Below are 25,638 nucleotides of genomic sequence, written 5' to 3'. Positions count from 1 at the left end.
CCAGTGAAAAGCCAAAGTCAAAAGGACTCGATGCAAGATGATTTGAACGAAGCAAAAAAAAAATGGTCAGACTAATGGCAACTCCCTTTCAACTTAAACAACTGCAAAGACCTCCATGTCAGAAGATCAAACACATTGACTGCTTATCATATGAGTGGAACAGACTTACAGGAAGTACAAGAAGAGAAGGACTTGTGGGTGGTGATAGAGTCTGCATGCACAAATGGTATGGAATTATTACCAGATATTGTTGAGAAGACTGGGATGATGACAGGAATATTCCTTCGTTCCCGTATACTGATAATGATGAAGTATGGGATTGGGACGAAGTAAGAGGTGAAAGTTGAGAAGAGGTAGGAGATTGAGAGAAAGTAGGATGAGATTGAATGGAAGTTTGATGTCACAATTCAATAGGTGGAGTGGGATGTATCAGTAATTTATATGAATGCGTGCATACATGGGTGCACCGGGGCATGGTTAAGGAGAGTCCTGTGACTCGCCCATGTTCCGATGCTGTGCTGTGCTGTGCCCGTTTCCGAATTAAACCTGTTGTTCCCACTTCAGAGCTTTCATCCATGTCTCTTGAGTACATTACAGTGGCGACAAAGATGGGATGTCTTCGTGCATCGGCATATTGCAAGAATAAGCAGTGGGGGGTGATTGGGAAGACTATACCGATCGTCTGAAGCAGTACTTGTGGCAAACAAAATGGACTCCGATGAGGATGCTGAAAGGCGGCGAGCTGTATTACTGAACGGATGCGGCGCCAACATGTACAACCTCATCAAAGATCTTCTTGCCCCAGTCAAACCTTCTGACAAGTCGTATGAAGAGCTCGTCAATCTCGTGAAAAGACATCATCACCCTAAACCAGGTAAGATCGTCTCGAGACATAGATTTTATACCCACCATCGTCAAGATGGTTAGTCAGCATCCGAGTTCGTGGCTGATTTACGCCGACTCGCCAAACATTGTGAGTTTACAGATAAACTCGAAGAGATGTTACGTGATTTCTTCATAATCGGCATCAATGACGACTCAATTCTGCGGAAACTCCTTCCTGAATCCGACTCCAATTTGGCTGAAGTCATAGAAATGGCCAGTGAGTGTATGCAAACTACCAAGAGCCTGCGTTTGATCTCTAACAAGTCAAACGTTATCCAGCAGGACCCATCAGTTAACAAGGTAACCTTTGGCAACAAGCAAAAGTGTTTTAGCAAGCCACCAAATTCACCTCCACCTCCTGACATTTCTGAATCTACCCGGAAGGTTGGGATAACTTGTTGGCATTGTGGTGATAATCATCAAGCTTTCCAATGTCGGTACAGGAATTATACCAGTGACAACTGTGGTAAGCGGGAACACTTGAAGTGTCGTTGTTCTTGATCCAAGTCGAAGAACTTGTCGCCTGCTTATCACATTGGGGTGAACCCTGATGCAGCGGACGATAAGTCACAGAGCACAGCCTGCAGCCGAGAGTCATGTGAGGAACTTTGTGAGGTTTTCTCTGTTGGAACAAAGAGCTCCGATGCTCCAATTATAGTTTATGTAACAATCGATAAGATCCCGGTGAGGATGGAAGTTGATACCGGTGCTGCCAGATAAATTATGAGCGAGAGAAAGTTCACCTCCATCTACCCTCCGAGAAAAGCTCCTGCACTCCGGCCTACATCTACTGACTTGAGAACATACACCAAGGAGGTGGTTCCTGCAGTTGGCTCAGCTAATGTAACGGTAGGATATGGAAACAGCACTCATGTCCTACCACTACTGATAGTGCGTGGAGAAGGACCAACCCTCTTAGGCTGAGATTGGTTCTGAACAATCAGACTTAATTAGAGTAACGTAAACAGAGTCTCCAACTCTGATGCTGTATATGATACCGTGCTCCAGAAGTACCCTGTCCTGTTGAGCGATGGTGTTGGCATCTTTGCAGGGCCCAAAGTGAGGATTGATGTTTCTGCAGATGCTCAGCTATTGTTCCATTAGGCTAGACCTGTGCCCTACCTGATGCGATCAATGATCAAATGTGAGCTTGATCGCCTGCAGAGTGAGGGCATCATCTCACCAGTTGAGTACTCCGACTGGGCAGCACCGATCGTTCCAATACTCAAAGCAGATGGAACGATGCGCATTTGTGGTGACTACAAAACGACGATCAACCGCTATTCAAAGCTGGATGGCTACCCTTTGCCCAAAGCAGATCTGTTCACCACTCTCATGGGTGGCCAGACATTCACTAAGCTTGACTTGACCAATGCCTTTGCTCAAATGGAACTGGATGATGATTCCAAGCCCGATTCATGCTTCAACACTCATCGAGGACTCTACATGTACAACAGATGCCCATTTGGCATGTGCTCTGCTGCACCAATATTCCAACGTAAGGTGGAGACATCATTGAAAACTGTACCAAAGACAGTCGTATTCCAGGACAACATACTAGTGACTGGCAAGTCACAATATGAACACCTCGAGAACCTAAACAAAGTCCTCAATCGGCTGTCACAAGCTGGGTTATGCCTCAGGTGAGAGAAGTGTACCTTTATAGCACATGAAATTGAATACCTGGGTCATCAAATCTCCTGTCAAGGCATCTTGCACTTTCCGAGCAAAGTTGAAGCAATTGTGAATGCACCAATGTTACAAAACATTTCAGAACTTCGTGCATTCCTGGGTATGTTGACGTACTTTGGTAATTTCCTGCCTCAACGAAGCACAACCGTCAAGCCTCTGTATCTTCTCCTCAGGAAAGGCGTTGTCTGGAAATGGGAAACTGCCCAAACAAGAACGTTCAAGGCCGCTAAAACCATGTTGTCCTCCTTGCTGTTACTTGTCCATTACGACCAATCCAAGGAACTTATTCTCAGTTGTGATAGCTCTTCATATGACATTGTGTGCGCGTTGTGGCAAACAAATGGAACTGGTAATCTCCAGCCTGTTGTGTATGCATTACGAACCCAATCTGACACTGAATGTCGCTCTACTCAAGTAGAACGAGAGGCGTTAGTGTGTGTCTGGGGCACCCTGAAGATGTACCAATATGTCTTTGGAAGACGTATTACCATTGAGACTGATCACAAACCCATGTTCGGTCTCCTGGGAGAAACCAGAGCCATTCTGCCCACATCATCTGGTCGTGTACAACGTTGGACGTTGACCTTTGCCGGTTATGACTGGTCATTGGTTTACTGCCCATGTAAGGAAATGGACTATACTGACGCACTCAGTCGCTTGCCGCTTCCCGTAACCATCCCAGAACCTCCACAATCTGGTGAGATCATTCATCTCATGGCTAACGTCATTCATGATGAGGTGCCTGTAACCGCTAAGCAGATTGCTTCTGCTACCAATAGCAATCCATATTTGTCACAAATTAAATGCTGTGTTATATCAGGTGATTGGGCATCATTACCGGAAGGAGCGAAACTGTACCTCATCCAGAAGGACGGGCTCTCCATTGATGCAGACTGCCTGCTTTGAGGTAGCTGAGTGATAATTCCACCTAAACTCCGCAGGAAAATTATCAGTGAACTCCACAATGCTCATCCAGGCAGAGTCACCATGAAGACTGTTGCCCAAGCTTATGGTTGGTGGCCTGGACAGTGACATCGAGTCCAGTGCACACCATTGTTACACTTGTCAAGCCCATGCCAAGACACTGCCACTGCCTCCATTGGCCATGTGGTGGTCGTGGCCATCAAAGCTATGGTCCAGACTACACATCGACCATGCTGGTCCATTTCAAGGGAAGCTCTTCCTTATCGTAGTTGATGCCCACTCCAAATGGTTTGAAGCTCTCGTGGTGCCATCCTCATCCTCTGCTGTAACAATTGAAGCTCTATATTCCATGTTTGCACAACATTGTGTTCCAAACTCCATTGTATCAGATAATGGATCTTCATTCACGAGTTCAGAGTTTCAGAACTTTTGTAAAATGAATGGCATTAAGCACTACAAACCTGCCAGTAATGGTCAAGCCGAACGTGCTGTTCAGATCATCAAGAATGGTCTAAGCCACAACAAGGAAGGTTCCATTCAATCTCGTCTAGTTCGTGTGTTGCTCAGCGACTGCACCAGACCACATCAAACCACAGGTCGCTCACCTGCCAAGCTTCTGATGGGTCGTGAATTAACAACACGGTTATCATTAGTGGACCCGGATGTAACGGTCAATGTCGAGAATAACAAGTATCAAGAGAAACCTAATCACAACCAAACGTCTGCACACTGCAACTTCCAGATCAAAGGTCCTGTTTTCGTGTTGAACTCCGGATGTGGAACCAAGTGGTTATCTCGCATCATTATCGATAACATTGGTGAAATGATGTTTCTTGTGAAGTTTGTTGGTAGATGCATATGTAAACATGTTCACCAACTCAGGTTATGTCATCGGGAGCCAGACATTGAACCGGCTCAAGATCCTTTGTCACCAACTCCTGTATCAATACCACCAGCGTTTGACCCTGAGGTGTTTCCTCATGCAAGCTTCTCACCCATCAATGTACCTGAACTCTCTCTCTCGATCTCTCGATCTCTCGATCTCTCGATCTCTCGATCTCTCGATCTCTCGATCTCTCGATCTCTCGATCTCTAACTCTCTCTAACTCTCGATCTCTCTCTAACTCTCGATCTCTCTCTAACTCTCTCTCTCGAACTCTCTCTCTCTCTCTCTCTCTCTCTCTCTCTCTCTCTCTCTCTCTCTCTCTCTCTCTCTCTCTCTCTCTCTCTCTCTCTCTCTCTCTCTCTCTCTCTCTCTCTCTCCAACTCTCTCTCTCAACTCTCTCTCTCTCTCTCTCTCCCTCTCCTACTCTCTCTCTCTCTCTCCCTCTCCTCTCTCTCTCTCTCTCTCTCTCCCTCTCTCTCTCTCTCTCTCTCTCTCCCTCTCCTACTCTCTCTCTCACTCTCTCTCTCTCTCTCTCTCTCTCTCTCTCTCTCTCTCTCTCTCTCTCTCTCTCTCTCTCTCTCTCTCCCCACAGCAGTCACAAGCAAGAACAGCCCTCCACTAGCTCTTGGACGATCAGCTCGTGTCCATAAGCTTCCTGAGCGTCTTCATTTGTAAAAAAATATGTTAAAAAGGGGGGGGGAGGGGTAGAAGAGATATATCAGTAGTTTATGATAATGCATACATGGGTGCACCGGGGCATGGTTAAGGAGAGTCATGTGACCTACCCATGTTTAGATGTTGTGTTGTGTCTGTGTCCGAATTAAACCTGTCCTTCCCACTTCAGAGCCTTCGTCCCTGTCTATTGAGTACGTTACATGGAGATAAAGTTGGAGGAGGAAGGAGATCGATGAAGTAGGAAGGGATAGACATGGTGTTTGTTTATCCACCTCGCATCGTTAAGCATTGGCTGGGGGTAACAATGGACTAGGGGTCACCACGAGGGGGGGCTATGGGTCACCACTCTATCGCAGGATACTGGAGTCAATGCGCAGGAATTTGAAATGTATTCAGGATGCCGGTGATAGCTCGCCGACTCCGCACGGAGGACACACTGGGATCTTTGACGTCCACCAACGAAGGCCGACAGACCGGACCCCCGTTGAACGTCCATCCGAGAGCAGCACCACACATTGATGACTCACCCTGCATGTGAACACACCGCGATGACGGTTTGTGGCTGGGTCAGGATTCGAACCTGGCTTGACAATGACGTCATCAATTCCAGTGAAGTTTATTCTTGAAAAAATCAAGTTCCTGAAGGCAAAAAAAGAAGTAAAAGTTCAATCAAGATAGATCCACATCCTTTTTTGTCAATTAAAAACCTCACCTTTACTCCGGTTAATGGTATCTTACGAAATCGACGAGGCTTTCATCTTTCGACTTCGTTGTTTTATCATCTATCGAAAATTCCAGCAATTTCTGTCTGTCTGTCTGTCTGTCTGTGACCGCTGTTTCTCGACAACCACCAGTCCGACAACCACAGGTATATTGCTGGGGCCCTGTGGATGTGCCTTTTAAAGGTTTGATATTAATCGGACAAGCGGTTCCCAAGTTATGGCCATTTATTTACCAAACCAATGACAGGACACGGTGCTATGACGTCACGGTGCTATGACGTCACGATTGACGTCTCAATTTTTTTTTCTTTTTTTTTGCACGTACGGCCACGCACGAGTACGTATTGCTAAATTAACGATCATTTTGACAGCCGCGCATTACATCGTCGTGATGTACAATGACAGATTTAATCTCTGAGAGAAACATCAGAAACCTTACCCCCATTAACTTGTGGACCGAGTACGTATGTTCGGTTTGGTCGATGTCGGCCGAAAACTGGAGCTCGTGAACGAAGCAACGGTTTCCGCTTTAACGGAGAGATAAATGATCGTCGAGCCAGTGAGCGGAACCGGTCCTTTGGTGGGGGGAACTCAAAACGAGCCAATTACAGGGCCGGCTTTGGTGGCCTTTGGTGTGCTATCTGAGTAATTCAGAAGAATAACGCGGGATATTGCAAGCGAGGGAATATATATATATATATATATATATATATATATATATATATATATATATATATATATATATATATATATATATACTGTGGAGACGTTTAAAAAAATTTGCCAATATCACCTCCAGTAGCTCCACTGACTGTACGCGCGGCTTTTTGTTTACCTTTCGGTACGCACAGCCAATCAGGGTTCCCCACGCGCTCGTGACGTCATGACGCGACACCCTCGGGGCTCGCTGGGTCCTCGCTTCCTTTTTTTCATTTGGGCGTCCGAGAACATGCCTGATTACTTGTGTCGATATCGCAGGCGAACGTGCGGGCGGATTTATAGCAAACTCTCCTTTATAAATCCTACAAATGCATTTCCTCCATCGTTGTTATTTTTTATCGGACTTACGTCCACTTGTTAAAACGACGGTTGATTGGTGCGAACAGGCAATTAGTTCGGTCAGCCTGAGGTAAATGAAAGGCGGGACGGAAGTATATCCGCCCAGCGCGGCTCGTGTAGGCCCTATGCAGGGTCCCACTGAGGTAATACTACCGGGCCCGGGGCCTGGGCGCGTCGACATGCCGCGTGGAGATGGCGCCAAGCTGCTTGTGTGCTTCCTGGGAGTGTTCGTGTGTTACTTCTATTACGGCATTCTGCAGGAAAGCATGTGAGGCCCATTCTCTGTCCCTCCAAGCATTCCATGTTATATTATCTGCCTCTGTTGATGGCGGTGGGGGGGGTGGAAGCTTGCTTTGTGCGTGCTGACATGTAACTGAACCCTTGTAAATGTCATTTAACCTGAGTGAGTGTAAGGTGTTGGGGATGGGAAAGAACAATGAAAATCGAGATTACAGGATGTAAGGGGTAATTTTGGAATATGTTACACAGGAGAAGGATCTGTGGGTGTTAATACATATGGGAGGTCAGCAGGCAGCACAGTGACAGGGAGGTATCGGTAAAGCAAATAGGGTTTCAGGATGTATTCGGAGGGGGATCATTTATAAATCAAAAGAGGTGGCGTTAACATTGTGTCGGAATTTAGTGAGGGCCACATCGAGAATTTTATGTGTGGTTTTGGTCACCACAACTCAGGAAGGCCGGAGATGCCACAGAGAGGGTTCAGCACAGGGCGACTGGATTGATTCCTGGCCAAGCTCGACTCAGTTATGAGGAGCAGCTGAAGGAGACAGGGGCTTTAAACACTAGAAAGGAGGCGGTTACGAGAAGATATGATGGAGATGTTTAAGATAATGAAAGGTATAGATAAAATAAGTGAAGATGAATTATTCAACAGAGTAGAATTATTCAACAACAAATTGAACCAGGGGTCATCGCCTGTGAGTAAAGAAGAGAAGAGTTAAGACGGTAGTCAGGTTGGAGACTTTCACTCAGAGTCGTTAATGCATGGAATGGTCTCCCTGGAAAGGTAGTGGCAGCAGAAAAAGTGGATAAGTTTAAATTAGAATTAGATAGGTACCTGGAAGTTATGGAGATAGAGGGGTAAGGGGATGTTGATAAGACTTTTAGGTAGTTTGAGCATTGATGGGTGATTGTGTATGGAGTGTTGTTGGTGAGGGTCTTGTCAAGGGGGGTTGTTTGGTTGTTGATATGTGTTTTTTTAACCAAGTCTATGTCCCCTCCCCTGAAAAGAAGAGAACCCCCCCCCCCCAAAAAAAAAACATACAAAAACTTAAATACTTACAAAAACCTACAAACAATAATAATACATTTTGCATTTTCTTCTTTGGATCCTTGTGTTGATAAATTGGTGTGGTGTTGATGTCGTGCAGGCATGATGGGCTGAATGGCCTCCACCTGTCTGATTTCCTTGTGTAAATGGATTTCTCCCCCATTTACACACTGTTTGTTTGTGAGCCCCTGGCTCTCATTACCCCTCCCTCGCCGTCTGCCCAAATTCTCTTCATTGAAGGATATATCGTAAATCAAATGCAGTTACAGTATTTATGAATGCGTGGGTTGTTCATCTTTTGATTTGATGGGATGAAAATGTCTTCATGAAGTCTCTTTTAATTGAAATGTGCTGTACTTCCAGTCCACCTGTCGACCCCTGCTGCGAGAGGTCTCTTGTGTACTCCAAATTCCAAGCCAAACGATGATACCAACAAACGCCCTTCTCAACCCCCAGCTCTCGTTTTCTGGAGGCCCAGCTGATCACAAGCTGTCCATTGCACCCTGAACACCCTCCCTTTGTTTTAGGAGAACAAATGTGACATGTACTGTTATTGTTTTTAAGTTTGGAGGAAATTGGTTTCTTTTGAAAGTATAATTTTGTTGACCGTCCCAACGTACTTGGAGGAGCTTAATTATTGTGTGTAGTGGTAATAGAGAGAATCCCACTGATTCATGGATTGATAGTGCTGAAGCTGCATAAAAGATCCTGGGCTAACGTTCTCCTGTATTTCCTTGATTTTCCTTCATATGGGTAACTTCTGTGTGACTTGAACTGTTTTTAGCTCACCTGGACTTTTGTTAGATGAGCTTATGCGATCGAGCAGTGGCCGTAGGTTAATAAGAGTCAATGAGTCGGTCACTCCGTAAACACCAGTCATTATCGCTTGAACCAAACGCATGATTTTGATTTCACTTGGCCACAAGCTTCATATTGTATGCCTCCTGAAGGTGTATTGACCACATCAAAAGCTGCACTCATTCAGGGGGTCCACAGGGGTTTTTTTGATCCTCCCCCCCCCCAATAGGTGTTTGCTCTCGACACCAAACTACACACATGATTTTAATAAAACTTGGCCACAAGCTTCATACATGATGTCCAACAAAGCTGAATTGATCGCATCAAAATCTGTGCTTTTAATTAATGGGGTCTATGGGGGCTTTTTTGACCCCCCCCCAAATAGTTATTTGCTGTCTCCTCTGAAACTACACACACAATTTTGATGAAACTTGACCACAACATCCATCACCCATGATAGACCAAAGTGTATCAACCATGTCAAAATCTGCACTCATTAGAGGGATCTATTGGTGTGTGTGTGTGTGTGTGTGTGTGTGTGTGTGTGTGTGTGTGTGTGTGTGTGTGTGTGTGTGTGTGTGTGTGTGTGTGTGTGTGTGTGTGTGTGTGTGTGTGTGTGTGTGTGTGTGTGTGTGTGGTTGACTCCCCAAATTGGGTATTTGCTCTCTTCTCCGAATCTACACACATGCTTTTTATGAAACTTGACCACAACCTTCATCACCCTTGATGTACCAAAGTTTGTTTGCAGCAATAAAAAATTCAGTCTAAGGGGTTCTGCGGGGAATTTGAGTGACTGCTGCTCCTGATCCAGGTGAGCTTCAGGACAGGTGGTTGTATTTTTCTTGTTTGGAGTGAAATACTTCACCCATGTTGTAACATTTTTTTTCCCTTGAAACAGATGATTTTGATGACGGTGTACAGACATTTAACTGTGTGCATGTGTGTGTGCAGAATGCGAGGCAAATATGGCGAGGGTGATAAAATCGAGACGTTCCACTTCGCTACCTCGCTGGTCTTCTTGCAGTGTGCCATCAATGCTGCTTTCGCTAAGCTGGGTATGCAGGGAGAATGGGAATTGATAGTATACTGCACTGTATAGCTAATTATTTGGAATGCTTTTTTTTGTAAATCTCAATTGGTTGGTTTGTCAGCTGATTTACATATTTTGACAAGTATAATATTTACCAACTTTCTCGTTGAGACGTGTGATGCACTGATATTGATACAAAATATCACTAAATAATTTGTGGAACACCTTACCCCACACATCTTGTGAGACAAGGACATGGGTGCGTTCTGCAAGCGGCAAATTTGATTGGTCATGGCAATGTAAAATGCTGTAACATTTTGTCCAAGTACTGCTAAACGGAAGGGTTTTGAAAGTGCCAAAAAGGTGATTTGTATTTTACAGTGTTCAGGTACTGTATATAACTCAATTGAAATAAAATAAAAAGTTTAAAGATTGTAAAAAGACAAAAATTCCAGAAATTTACCGCCATTGATGCAGTGTCTTTTACACCACCTTATTACCTCCACCACTAAAGGTGGAAGGAGGTTATGTTTTCACCCCTGTCTGTTTGTTTGTCTGTGCAGGATATCTCGCAAAGTTGTGGACAGGTTCGGTGTGTGACAAGGATGAACTGATAAGATTTTGGGGAAGATCTGGATCCGGATCCGACTACTAGAATTTTTTAAGCGATTCTTCACCATTGAGAGATCGGGCCAAAAACAATATATAGCACGATATCTCAAAAAGTTGTGCACGGATTCGGATGTTGAGACGTGTGATGCACTGATATTGATACAAAATATCACTAAATAATTTGTGGAACATCTTACCCCACACAGTCTTGTGAGACAAGGACATGGGTGGGGTCTGCAAGCAGCATGTGCGTGTGTGAGAAGGACGTGTGTGTGTGAGAAGGAAAAAATTGATTCAATTTTGGTGAAGATCCAAATCCAGATCTGGATACGATAATTTTTCATTTTTAAAGTTATTCTTCACCATTGAGAGATGGAGCCAAAAATGATATATAGCAAGATATTTCAAAAATGTATTGGGCAAGATATGTTCTGGTGGATCAGGTATTGTGTGGTGGAGGTATGCGCTCTGCCGAGTCCCCTTATAATTTGAAATCTTATGTTGGTTCTTCTTGCCTGTTGTTTGTGTCCTTTGTGACATCCTTAAAAACATTAATTTTCCTGTTTGGAATAATTTTAAATTTTCTTTGATTATTATCAGGCAGACAGACCAAAATAATTATCTCATTCCTCTCTGCACTGCACAATCGGGATTAATTCAAAGCAAAATACTGCTAATCTGTGGGTTAGTTTTCTGATTCATGTTCCTATTCATTTTCAAAATACAACATACAATTGAAATTTCGTTTTCTCATTTATAAACTGGTGTTTTTGGACAGGACAGACCAGACAGACAGAAGTGAACCAATTGCTTCACCCTGTTTTTCACTTCACGTGCATCGTGTAACAACGATTATGTTGCACAAGCAAGCATATTGTGCTAGCTCTGAAACCAAATGCAAGATGATGTATTATTTGCAATATGTTAGAAGTTAAACGAATTCTAATTTATCATAACTGCCTCCTGTTGCTGAGCCAAGTTGTGCTGGATCCCCTGGGTTGCACAAGTATCTTTCAGTGTGAAAGGTACCCCCAAGGCATTCTAGGTAAGCATATAATGTGATTAGCATATAATGCCATTGACCTATGGCCTATGTTGACATTTTGACCTCAAAAACAATAGGCTTCTTGACCTCATAGATTAGCACCATTAGCATATAATGTGATATAGATTGTGCATAGTTTTATATGTAGAAAGATGCTGTCCACCTGCCCCACTTGTCTGTATCTAAAACCGCTTTCCCGTCATACCCTTTTTAATGTCCTTATCTTCGTAATCTGTCTTAAATGTGCTTTTAAGCGTCTGACAGGCCATTGGGTGCAAGTTTAGGCGGGAAGGTTGCTATGACAGTGAAGCTTGCCAAAATCGCCACGTGACAGGTCGGGATGGAGGATGTCTCACCACAAACTGGTCCCTGAACCAATCACGGCCGAGCGGGGAGGGGCTAAGTGTGGCACAAAATTGGGTAGGTGGAGAGGGTATAAAAGACGTGACTGACTCCGTGGGGTAGGACTCGCAACAGTAGCTGAGCTACGGAGCCGAAGCGAAGTGCATCGACAGGATTCCCCTGCAAATGAGCCTTTTCCAGCACAGCCAGTAGCCACTCCCCCATGCAAGAAGCCATGCCCACTTTCCCCACTCGCGCAAGCCCCACTCACAGACTGAGATGGTTCCCACCTAAGCTGTGGCGTTGCTTGGAACTAGCGGTATTTCCATCTATCTCCTGAGGCCTTAAGGATTAGATACATAAGGCTCCTGTTAATTTGATGTCATTGGCCCGTACGGGTTTAGGTTATTAGTTATTATTGTACACCATTTCTTCCTTTTTATATCCCTGCCCCATGTGGTTCAAACGCATGATAAAAACCACTTGGTCTTCTGGTCAATTCGAGTGGCTCTCTCCTTTAAAGGGTATATTGGATGTGGGTTATTAGCACCCAGGATGAGACCGTGTTGGCGTCTCTTGATTCGCTCGGTCGCCATTAGTATAATGGATGCACAGCACCGATCAGTGTGACGTATTGACTGGCTTGGTTCCATCGGAGCTCGGTATCATGGCAGACAGGCCAGTGATCCAGCTCTGAACGACAAAGTCGGCCATCACGACCATTTTGACACGGTTCGTCGGGATTCGGACCAGGAAACTGGATGAACCCGACAGCTGTAACAATACTTTTTGAGCTCATGGAGAAACTTGCACACACACATCACATGCAGTACAAGGACATTGGAGGGAGAACGGCTAAATCGGAATACAATCTGCGATTTGTCCTTTATATCGCAGCCTCGTGAACCAACTGCTCGGATCGACACGCCAAAAAGGCAAACTGAAAATGTTTTTCACTTTGAAAACGCGGAACAAAAAGTTCAATCATCATTCTGCTAATTAATAACAATAATATAATTTGAATTACAGTGACTTCGTGTTCTTTTGTAATAGTTCATACAAGTAGTAGACAGGCTAATTAAAAAGGTTTGTATCTCATGCATTAACCCTCCACTCCCCTGTCCCATCAACCATCCTTCCCATTATGCACCTTCCCCTTTCAATATATATTTTGTAGATGGCTGAGCATGAGTTTATTCGTGTCACTAATAACTTGGTGAGATGAGGGGATAATGAGGGGTCTGTCCTCTTTCCCCTCCATGCATGTACAGTAATGATGCTGGTTACTAAACCGGGCCCTGACCACACCTCTTGGTCTCTCTATGGTGCCTGTTCCCTGTCGTACCTCGGAGCAATGGTTTCCAGCAATTCTGCCCTGCAATTCATCAACTACCCCACACAGGTACACCGTGTAGCTGTCAAGTGAAGGGTTCTCGTTTGTGACAGCACGTCTTGATTTGGACACATCAACTAAACTTTGCTTTTTCTGATTGTGAAATGCTACCCTCAGGTGCTGGGCAAGTCATGCAAGCCCATTCCAGGTGATCAACTCCAACCTTATAACATGTTTCTGTTTTTTCTGTATCATTTCATTCCACTCACCATTATTGATTGAGCAATCTTTGTTCTGTGCCATTCTTTGTTTTTCATTAAATGTGAGGTTTGTTTGTTTTTCTTCTTCCAAATTTGCTCTGTGCCGCTGTTCATATGGAGTGTTCTTTTTATCGTTCTCAATTTTGGGGAACATATTGTTGGAGTGTAGTGAGTATAATGATTTCACTTGTCTCCCAGATGAAGTGGATACTAAAATATTTGAACCACTTCCGATGTAAGAATGCAGTGAAATCCTTACAAAGGAATAAATAATTGAAGCAAGAAAATAAATAAATAAGTAGAATAAAATAATTAAAATAGGAGAATAAAGAAAGTGAAAAATGAATGAAACTAAACAAAGCATGGGTCATTCCATGCCAATGAAACCAGAAAAGGGACCTTTTGTTGCCCAACTATCTCAGATCTTGCACGTCACTTTTTATTCCACATTTAACCCAAGATAATGCAAAAGTCAATAATAATGCCAGTTCAGTGAGGACTGTGTGGCAATAGGTAACATGACAAATGCAACTCCAAAAATCCCTGGATACTAAAATATTTTTCTTGACTCTTGTATATCTCATCAAGATCTGTCCAAAAATATATTTGGGTGATTTTTGGAGCCCCCCCATATGTAAGTTATTTTGGCCTAAACCTGGTAAAAATATTTTTAGAAATTAAAATTTCAGAGGGGGTTAGTAACCAGTGGGGAGACTTGAAACCAGAATTGTTTCATAAAATTTGGAAGACTGGTTGCCATGGTTCTTACAGCAATGCCAACATTATAGAATCCGCATTCCATACAAGGTAAAGTGTTGGGCTGAAGGTCAAATTAAATTCGTCAATTACCCCTTGTGTGGCAACTTGCCAAAATTGAGTTGGGCCTCCTGATATATATATATATATATATATATATATATATATATATATATATATATATATATATATATATATATATATATATATATATATATATATATATATATATATATATATATATATATATATATATTCTTCTTCTTCCTCTTTCGGCTTGCTCCCGTTAGGGGTCGCCACAGCGGACCAACCGTCTCCATTTCGCTCTATCCTCCACATCTTCCATTGACACTCCAACCACCCGCATGTCCGCCCTCACCGCATCCATGAACCTCTTCTTTGGCCTTCCTCTTCTCCTCCTGCCTGGCGGCTCCATCTTCAACATCCTTCTCCCGATATACTCCGTTTCCCTCCTGTGCACATGTCCAAACCATCTCAATCTCGCCTCTCTCACTTTGTCTCCAAACCGTCCTACCTGCGCTGTCCCTCTAATATACTCATTCCTTATCCTGTCCATCCTCGTCACTCCCAACGAGAATCGCAGCATCTTTAACTCTGCCACCTCCAGCTCCGCTTCCTGTCTTTTTGTTAGTGCCACCACCTCCAAACCATACAACATTGCTGGTCTCACTACCGTCTTATATACTTTCCCCTTCACTCTTGCAGCTACCCTTCTGTCACAAATCACTCCTGCAACTCTTCTCCACCCACTCCATCCTGCCTGCACTCTCTTTTTCACTTCTCTCCCACACTCTCCGTTACTTTGGACAGTTGATCCCAAGTATTTAAACCCATCCACCTCCCCCACCTCAACTCCTTGCAACTGCACCATACCACCACCCTCCCTCTCATTTACGCACATGTACTCCGTCTTACTCCGACTGACTATCATTCCCCTTCTCTCCAGTGCGTACCTCCACCTCTCAAGGCTCGACTCAGCCTGCTCCCTACTCTCCCTACAGATCATGATGTCATCCGCGAACATCATAGTCCATGGAGACTCCAGTCTGATCTCGTCCGTCAACCTGTCCATCACCATTGCAAACAGGAAAGGGCTCAGAGTCGATCCTTGGTGAAATCCCACTTTAACCTTAAACCGGTCCGTCATTCCTACCGCACACCTCACCGCTATCACACTGTCCTCATACATATCCTGCACGATCCTCACATACTTCTCCACCACTCCCGACTTCCTCATACAATGCCACAACTCCTCTCTTGGCACCCTATCATAAGCTTTCTCTAAATCCACAAACACACAATGTAACTCTTTCTGGCCTTCCCTATACTTCTCCATCAACATTCTCAAAGCAAACATCGCATCAGTGGTGCTCTTTCCTGGCATAAACCCATATTGCTGCTCACAGATCGTCACCTCTCCTCTCAACCGAGCTTCCACGACTCTTTCCCACAACTTCATGGGGTGGCTTAACAACTTTATCCCTCTGTAATTTCCACAGCTCTGCACATCACCCTTATTCTTGAAAATCGGAACCAGTACACTTAATCTCCACTCCTCCGGCATCCTCTCACTTTCCAAGACTTTATTAAACAATCTGGTTAACAACCCCACTGCTATCTCTCCTAAGCACTTCCATGCCTCCACTGGTATACCATCTGGGCCAACCGCCTTTCCACTTTTAATCTTCTTCATAGCAGTCCTCACTTCATCCTTACTGATCCACCCCACTTCCAGATTCACTATCTCCACCTCTTCCAACCTTCTCTCTCTCTCATTTTCTTCATTCATCAGCTCCTCAAAGTACTCCACCCACCTTCTCAACACACTCTCCTCACTCGTCAGCACATTCCCATTTGCGTCCTTTATCACCCTAACCTGCAGCACATCCTTCCCAGCTCGGTCCCTCTGTCTTGCCAATCGGTATAAATCCTTTTCCCCTTCTTTTGTATCCAACTTCTCATACAGCTCGTCATATGCCTTTTCCTTGGCCTTTGCCACCTCTCTTTTTGCTTTTCGACGCCACTCCTTGTACTCCTGCCGACTTTCTTCATCTCTCTGACTATCCCACTTCTTTTTCGCCAACCCCTTCTTCCTTATACTTTCCTGTACTTCCTCATTCCACCACCAAGTCTCCTTATCTTCCTTCCTCTGTCCAGATGTCACACCAAGTACCTTCCGAGCTATCTCCCTCACAACTTCTGCTGTCGTTGCCCAATCATCCCACCCATCTTTACCACCATCCAGCGCCTGTCTCACATCCTCCCTAAATTTCACGCAACAGTCTTCCTCCTTCAGCTTCCACCATCTGGTCCTTGGTTCAGCCCTCACTCTCTTCCTCAACCTCACCTCAAAAGTCATCCTTCAGACCACCAATCGATGCTGTCGAGCTACACTCTCCCTTGCCACAACCTTACAGTCACTAATCTCTTTCAGGTTGCATCTCCTACTTAAGATGTAATCCACCTGTGTGCACTTTCCTCCACTCTTGTATGTCACCCCGTGTTCCTCCTTCTTCTTGAAATACGTATTTACCACTGCCATTTCCATTCTTTTTGCAAACTCTACCACCATTTGCCCTTCCACATTTCTCTTGTTGAGACCGTACCTCCCCATCACCTCCTCATCCTCTTTATTCCCTTCCCCAACATGTCCATTGAAATCTGCTCCAATCACCACTCTTTCATCCTTGGATACACTCTCCACCACTTCATCTAACTCACTCCAGAAATCTTCTTTATATTCCATCTCACACCCCATATGTGGGGCATATGCACTGATGACATTCATCATCACCCCTTCAATTTCCAACTTCACACTCATCACTCGGTCAGACACTCTTCTCACCTCCAATACCCTCTTGACATGATCTTCCTTCAGGATTACCCCGACACCATTTCTCCTCCCATCCACACCATGGTAGAACAGTTTGAAACCACCTCGAATGCTCCTAGCCTTACTCCCCATCCACTTGGTCTCTTGTACACACAGTATGTCCACCTTTCTTCTCTCCATCATATCAGCCAACTCTCGCCCTTTGCCAGTCATCGTCCCAACATTCAGAGTTCCAACTCTCACCTCCACACTTCTACCCTTCCCCCTCTCCCACTGCCTCCGGACTCGCCTTCCCCGTCTCCTTCTCCTCCTTCACCCAGCAGTAGCACAATTTCCACTAGTACCCTGCTGACCACCGGTACCGGTGGCGGTCGTTGGTAACCCGGGCCTCGACCGATCCGGTATGGAAATTCGTTTTGTTGTCCGCATAATGATTTGGCATAGGTTTTTACGCCGGATGCCCTTCCTGACGCAACCCTGGTCGCCTCTTGCGACACACAGGGATATGGTACACCTATTCTAACCGGGGCATACACCGGGCCCAGTACAACTGGTGCTCATTTCGCCGACCTCGGAAGGATGGCAGGCTGAGTCAACCCCCTGGTGTTTTCGACTTGGTTCACATATATATATATATATATATATATATATATATATATATATATATATATATATATATACATATATATATATATATATATATATATATATATATATGTCTATATATATATATATATATATATATATATATATATAATTTTTTTTTTCTTGAAAGCTTTATTCATTACAACTCAAATGAGGTTCTACACATGATTGTGGCATCTAAGTTCATCCCGTAGAGGTTTTTTTCTGGTCAAGGCCAATTTTTCACTTTGGGTGATTTTTGTCATGTTGCAGGTCAAAGGTTGAAATTTTTTAAATAAAAGAATGACTTCCATTTTTGAACCCCCAGGTGAATATATTTCCAGCAAAATCTAAGAGGGTCGGGTAGTTGCTCTGGTTGAGTTGCTTTGGAATGAACCCACGTGCAGAAGCTCCATCAAAGTGTATTACTCAACAATGGAAAAAAAAAACCTGTAATGATGAATGCTCACCACACTCTGCTGAAACGGAACAAGGGACCCCGCATTGCACTCACTGTATGACCCAGACGAAGAGTTGTGGGAACCTTCCAGATGTACACTTCATTTACTCACACTTCCTCGTGTGTTGATTCTCAGAGTCATCGTGTGGAATTCCCGATGGCTTTGAGTGCATAAGCGGTATGTGACAAACTAATGGCTTTTGGCAGATGAGGCTAGCCTGCAAATTGGCTGAGATGAACAACTGCCCTTTATCATGACGTAATGGAAGGAGCTTATAAATTATTGCATCGGAATTTTTAACAATGTTCATAACTCTTCCAACCTGTGCACAGTTGCTGCTGTCTGTTAGAGAAAATCTCGAATCTATGAATTGTATCATCCTATTGTTTGTTGTGGTGCAAGGTCGAGTGCTCACTGATTGCATTTTCTTTTGGTTCTGCATATTGTTTCTGTTTCCCTTTCCTCAACTATACCCACCTCTTCATCCCACTAGTGATGATGCTCGGAGTGCTGCTGACTAAGAGGCGGTACCCCCTGACAAAGTACGTGTGCGTGTTACTTATTGTGGCTGGGGTCGCCATGTTCATGTACAAGGGTCAGAAAGGGCCAGATGTGAAAGAAACTGGACCTCTCTTAGGCTACGGAGAATTGTTGCTGGTGAGCAAAATATGGCAGAGTTACCTTTGTCGCCACATTTTAAGAAATGCACCATTATGCTCAATGTTTTCTTGACCGTTTTGTTTGCTGCTTTTCATAAATCAACACACACAATTAAATATTCTTATGAGTATTTGAGATTCACTTGTAGCTAACCTTTTATTTGTTTTTACTTGCAGCCTTTTATTACGGTTATATGAATTATTTTGCTTTTGTTGTTTTCACTCACTGTGTTTGGTAAAAAGACATTATGGAAAGGACAGACAGCATTTTAATGCAAACCTGCTCATGTCCTATTAATTTAAGTACTTGCAAAATCGAAGATTTTTCAAGTATATTGGTCAGTATATTTTGTTAGTCTGTCTGTTTGTCTGACTGTCTTTGTCAATCGCCTACAGGTATGATTTTAAAGTGATCTTCACGAAACTTCACCACATGGTCTCTTCTTCTTCTTCTTCTTCTTTCAGCTGCTCCCGTTAGGGGTCGCCACAGCGGATCAATGATCCGCATAATGATTTGGCACAGGTTTTACACCGGATGCCCTTCCTGACGCAACCCTGGTCGCCTCTTACGACACACAGGGATATGGTACACCTATTCTAATCGGGGCATACACCGGGCCCAGTACACTGGTACTCATTTCACTGACCTCGGAAGGATGGCAGGCTGAGTCAACCCCCTGGTGTATTAATTCAGTGGCCCAAAGGGGCTTGAACTCAGGACCTTTTGGATCCCAAGCCGCTGCCCTAACCACTGCACCAACACCAGGCTTAAAAACTTCACCACATGGTAGAGTTTGTCATAAGCAAGGAGCCTATTCTTTTTAAGGTCAAAAGGTCAACATAGGCCATAGGTCAACAAATTTGACAAACTTCTAAGATCCTCAATTTTCATCCGATAGATTAGAAATTTGAAAAGGATTTTCATTTCAGCTTATAGAATTCAACCACCAATTATTTTTGAGGTCAATATAGGCCAAAGGTCAACAACTTCGGTGAGATTTCTGAAGTCCTCAATTTTCATCCGATTGTCTTTAAATTTGAAGAGTATTTATATTTCAGGTCACTGAATTCAACCACCAAATTGTTTTGAGGTCAACATAGGCCAAATGTCAACAACTAAGCTGGAATTTCTAAAATCCTCAATTTTCATCCCATTGACTTAAAATTTGAAGAGGATTTGCATTTAAGCTGACTGAATTCAACCACCAATTACTTTTGAGGTCAACATAGGCCGAATTTCTGAAATTGTCAATTTTCATCCGATTCACTTGGAATTTGAGGAGGAGTTGCATATTTGGACATTGAATTCAACCACCAATTATTTTTTAGGTCAAATTTGTTTCATGGATTTTGCAAATATCGTGCTCTGCACGACATCTTTCTGTTTTTGTAAATTTATTCGCTAGCTCATTGAGAGCCTAAACACATTTCAAACAATCCTACTCATATCCTCATTTGATTTAAATATCGCAATATAGACATTCCCCACTAACAGCACCTCATTGTGACACATTCAGAGATAATGAACTACAATGTCACAAGTATCACCTTAACCTCATAGTTGTGTTGTCAACACCAGGCAATATGATTTATAAATAGTCATACATGCACAATAACATGATGTAAGGTTAACGGGAACATTTTATGACATTTTGATAACTTCAGTTATAGCTTGCGTATAATTTTGATGTTTCGTCCTGGATTCAGTCTGCTAAAAATTCACGATGACAACTTTTATTTGTCAACCTCAGTTTATAATTTACCGATGCAAGAGTTCTCCAGACTTTTACCTTGTTCCTCTGCACCACTAAACATTTGTGTCACAGCTCTTCCACAAGTCTTAAAGGTTGTATAAACTACAACGGCACTCGGTAGAGTGCATACCTTTGCCAGGCTGAACAGTTATGTTTTGTATCCCACTGATAGGCCAGATCGGCTTCTTGTTGTCACCAAACCAACTCTTCAACCTAGTTCTGTTATAATCCGTCCACAACTTTTTTGAAATATCATGCTATATATCATTTTTGGCCCCATCTCTCAATGGTGAAGAATCATTTCAGGAATTGATAACATTCTCGTATCTGGATCTGGACTCGGATCTTCACCAAAATCGAATTGATTCGTTCTTGTCACACACACAACCTGTCCACCAAGTTTCATCCAAATGCGTCCATAACTTTTTGAGATGTAGTGCTACATATCGTTTTTAGCCCAATCACTTGAAAAATTCTCCGATTCAGATCTGGATCTTCACCAAAATCTAATCAATTCATCCTTGTCATCCACCCAACCTGTCCAGCGAATGTCATCCGAATCTGTCCTGCTCACAGACAAACAAACAGACAGGTGAAAACATAACCTCTGTCCACCTTCAGTGGCAGAGGTAAAATACAAGGTTTTCAAACTGGGTTGTGTGTTGTATGGAAACAAGGTGTTTGAAAAGTACCTGCACATTGCAGATCTGATATACAAGTTACACTATGTACAGTGCCTTCAGAAAGTATTCACACCCCTTGACTTTTGTCACATTTTGTTTTGTTACAGCGTGAACTTAAAATGGATGTAATTTAATGTTTTATGTCACCTATCTCCACAAAATACCTCGTAATGACAAAGTGAAAACATGTTTTTAGAATTTTTTACAAATGAATCAAAAATGAAAAGCTGAAATGTTTTGCATAAATATGTATTCAAACCCCTGAGTCAATACTTTTGTAGAAGTGCCTTTGACAGTGATTACACCATCAAGTCTTCTTGGTTATGTCTGTATCAGCTTTGCACATCTGGATTTGGGGATTTTCTCTCATTCTTCCTTGCAGATTTGCTCAAGCTCTGTCAAGTTGGATAGGGAGCGTCGGTGAACAGTAATCTTCAAGTCTTTCCACAGATTATCAATGGGATTCAAGTCTTTGGCTGGAACACTCAATGACTTTCACATTCTTGTTCTGAAGCCACTCCAGTGTTGCTTTAGCTATATGCTTGGGGTCATTGTCCTGTTGGAACGTAAATCTTCGTCTCAGTCTCAAGTGTTTTGCACTCTGAAGCAGGTTCTCCCCATGGATTTACCTGTATTGGCTGCATTCATTGTTCCCTCTATCCTCACAAGTCTCCCAGTCCCTGCCACTGAAAAGCATCCCCAAAGCATGATGCTGCTACAACCACGTTTCACGGTAGGGATGGTAGTAAATGGGTGATGAGCTGTGCTTGGTTTCTGCCAAATGTATCACTTTGCATTCAGGCCAAAGAGTTCAATTTACATCTCTTCAGACCACAGAATCTCTTGCTTCATGCTCTCAGTCTTTCACGTGCCTTTTTTGCAAACTTGTGGCATGCTGTCATGTGTCTGTTTCTCAGGAGTGGCTTCCGTCTGCCCACTCTCCCATAAAGCCAAGATTTGTGAAGTGCTGCAGTGATTGTTGTCCTTCCGGTAGGTTCTCTCATCTCAGCCAAGGAACTCTGTAGTTCTGTCAGAGTGGTCATTGTGTTCTTGGTCACCTCCCTGACCAAGGTCCTTCGTGCCCAGTTGCTTAGTTTGGTTGAATGGCCGGCTCTAGGAAGAGTCTGTGTAGTTCCATATTCTTTCCATTTCCTTATGATGTAGCTCACTGTGCTCTTGGGAACTTTCAACACATTAGAAATTGTTTTATACCCTTCCCCAGACCTATGCATCCTCATAAGTCTATCTTTGAGTTCTACTGACAGTTCCTTGGACTGCGTGGTACAGTTTCTGTTCTGACATTCACTGTTGACTGTGGGACCTTAAATAGAAAGGTGTTTCTTTCTGAATCATGTCCAATCAATTGACTTGGGAACAGGTGGACTCCAAGTTGTCTTGACATCTCAAGGATGATGAAAGGAAATTTGATGCACCTGACCTCAATTCAGAGTGTCGTAGCAAAGGGGTTGAATACTGATTGATGCAAGATATTTCAGCTTTTCATTTTTCATGAATTAGTAAAGAAAATTCCAAGAACATGTTTTCACTTTGTCATTATGGGGTATTTTTGGTACATCGGTGACAAAATGATTTTAAAATTTAATCCATTTTAAATTCAAGCTGTAACACAACAAAATGTGACAAAAGTCAAGGGGTCTGAATACTTTCTGAAGGCTCTGTAAGCAGAAGTGTATGTGTTCACATTCCAGTAGAGCGAGTCGGTTGACCAAATTAAGTAGCTAAGTAACCTTTTGTGTTGGTGAGGCAGGGTAGTATGCGACAACATGTCTCACATGTTTGGCTACCATACTAAAATACACAATTTGGTATCTGTCTGTCCGTCTGATGTGTTTTTTTGACCACGATGCATTTAGTCGTTACTTATCCATTCTCAACCAAACTTGACAGAAGGATTAAGGGTCACACGATGATGGTTGTCGCGACTTCATTTGCGCCCTTCTCCAAGGGGGTGTTCCGCCTTCGGTGAAGTCCGTGTTAAGGTGTATATCCGTGTTAAGATAGCTTATCGTGCTGTTTTTCCAAGGCTGCTTATAACAACAACTAATAAAAACACAAATGATAATAGCATTATATTAAAGTTATTGCAAAACTATTAATAATAATCCCTTCTCCCAAAAAGGTTTTTCCTCCTTGAACAAACGCCGTGTTATCATGTATAAATTGCTTATCATGGCATTTTGTGGGGCTTGAAAACGAGGAAGAAGAACAGGCCTACCAGAAGTAAATAATATTATAAACCACAAAACACATGTGATTACAATTTTAAACAGTCATATATATAGTGATGTTTAACACTAAACTGAAAGAAATCTGGAGGAATCCCGACATCCTTGAGGCATTCTCTGCTTGTCATGTCCACCACAGAAGAGTGGACCTGAGACTAGATCTACTAGGGTCTATATACCCCAGAAGGGATAACAACATGACCCTTCCTGTCATCTCATAGGGAGTGGGTGTGCTCGTTGGAATAAATGTACAAAATGAGAATTATAATAGCAGAAATGTAAATCTGTTATTTGTACCCAGATGCCCATAGCCTGGTGTTGGCTTAGTGGTTAGGGTGGCTGGCTTGGGATCCTAGGGGGTCCTGAGTTCGATCCCCATTTTCCAATGGATTAACACCAAGGGGGTTGACTCAGCCTGTCCTCCTTCCGAGGTCAGCGAAATGAGTACCAGTGTCGGTGTATGACCCAGTTGGAATAGGTGTACCATATTGCTGTGTGTCGTAAGAGGCAACCAGGGTTGGCATCAGGAAGGGCATCCGGCCGTAAAACATTGCCCTAAGAAGGGAACCATGATTGCATGGATCTCGCAAAAAGCTAACCCCTGAGGGGAAAATGGCTGTAAAAACGGCTGTTGTATCCAGATGTTCCCTCCCCGAGGGGAGGAAAAGGAAAAAAAACTGCAACATAAAAAATTGCTTTTTTTTTTGTTGTAGTTCTGACAAAAAACAATTTTTTTTTATTTGATCAATTAAAACATTTTTTTTTCTTCCTTGGATCTTGTGTAGATGGGTTGGTGTGGTGTTCGCACCGGCATGATGGGCTGAATGGCCTCCACCTATGTTGGATTTCCTTCTTGTTGTTCATACAGTTCTTAGAATGTAAAATTCATGTTATAACAATGTTATCCTTTTACAAAAATGTCATGATAACTATTGTCACATCTTATGATCAACTCGATGTTAATTAATCATGCGGGTGGGTATAGAAAGTTCAACTTCTCTGAACTAAATGAAGAATTCATAATTATTTCATTAAAATAATTAAATAATAACCACAGCTATGACACGCGCATCCAATAACCACATACGTGATGGACACAAATGCACGCTCTATGCCCATCATAGTGCATGCATGATCTACGCAACCAGAAATTGACGGCCAACATGGCGGTACCAGGATAAAATGGCCATTTCCGAGTGCATTGTACATGTGGCAATATAAGGATATATGATGCTCGTTGTCATCTTGCTAAGGAGAGGGGCAGAGCTTGGACGACACTGCATATTTGCCCAAACTTTGCTCCACCCTATCTATCTTGCTGAGGAGAGGGGCGGAACTTGGGATGAGGGGACGAGGTATGATCACTAACAAATCACTCGACTGTTCATGCGTGTTTGCCTGAAACTTGATGAGGAGAGGGACAGAACTTACAGCAAGCAAGCAAGCAAACTCGTTTTTTATATATATATATATATGTAGTAATGCGTTCTTGGGGTTACCATTGCGTAGCATAACGATACTTATTTCCAGAGGGCATGTTAAGCATAAATGTGAGGTAAAATGACCATTTTAGGAAGAAAATCATTCCAAACAGGAAACTTACTGTTTTTAGGACATCATAAAGGACACAAGTAACGCACAGAGAACAAAGGTAACATGTTAAACAAGGTGGCGTGATAGACATCAACAGCTGCAAACTTATAAAAACATAGTTTTTTCTCCGAGATTTAAAATCTTTATTTTCTTTTATTGAATTGTACTGGTGAACACTGTGGAACAAAAATCGCCTTTTTGGCACTTTCAGAAACTTCATTTCAAAGAAGCAGCACCTGGACAAATGATTATGGCATTTTACATTATCTCGACCATTCAATTTTGATACTCGCAGATGCCACCCATGTCCTTTTTTTTTTTTTTTTTTTTTTTTTTTCCTCAAGACTGCGTGGGTTAAAGTGTGCTATAGACTGGTGGTGGGAGGGGGAGAATCACCACCGGAAGAGGGACAAATTTTCATCCAACTTTTCTAGATCAGTTTTTTTGTGTAGAT

At 43.1% G+C, this 25,638-nt stretch overlaps 1 protein-coding gene and 1 long non-coding RNA gene across 4 annotated transcripts in view; one reads left to right on the top strand and one right to left on the bottom strand.

The window, feature by feature from the left end:
- LOC147014306 (uncharacterized) overlaps positions 1 to 6,443 on the bottom strand; it is a 50,942-nt gene extending 44,499 nt beyond the window's left edge. The window contains exons 1-2 of the long non-coding RNA XR_015050720.1: positions 6,224 to 6,443; positions 5,590 to 5,701 (exon numbers count right to left, since the gene is read on the bottom strand). This is a non-coding gene — a long non-coding RNA (uncharacterized LOC147014306). The remainder of the gene's footprint in view (positions 1 to 5,589; positions 5,702 to 6,223) is intronic.
- A 468-nt stretch (positions 6,444 to 6,911) lies between these two features.
- The window catches only part of SLC35B1 (solute carrier family 35 member B1), a 32,346-nt gene continuing 13,619 nt past the window's right edge, over positions 6,912 to 25,638 (top strand). The window contains exons 1-6 of one of the 3 annotated variants that reach the window (XM_085852207.1): positions 6,912 to 7,111; positions 8,498 to 8,678; positions 9,884 to 9,987; positions 13,233 to 13,363; positions 13,472 to 13,502; positions 18,743 to 18,906. In XM_085852207.1, the coding sequence (XP_085708333.1) occupies positions 9,885 to 9,987; positions 13,233 to 13,363; positions 13,472 to 13,502; positions 18,743 to 18,906 (429 nt within the window). In that variant the 5' untranslated portion in view covers positions 6,912 to 7,111; positions 8,498 to 8,678; position 9,884. The remainder of the gene's footprint in view (positions 7,112 to 8,497; positions 8,679 to 9,883; positions 9,988 to 13,232; positions 13,364 to 13,471; positions 13,503 to 18,742; positions 18,907 to 25,638) is intronic. The other 2 variants (XM_085852205.1, XM_085852206.1) reach the window with 2 other exon arrangements.

The sequence above is a fragment of the Eptatretus burgeri genome, chromosome 13 (assembly GCF_056783735.1).
Source record: "Eptatretus burgeri isolate ZD-2024b chromosome 13, Ebu_testis_v1, whole genome shotgun sequence".
Classification (NCBI taxonomy): domain Eukaryota; kingdom Metazoa; phylum Chordata; class Myxini; order Myxiniformes; family Myxinidae; genus Eptatretus; species Eptatretus burgeri.
Note: the sequence above shows the minus strand (reverse complement) of the source record. Positions and strands in the feature narration are given on the sequence as shown.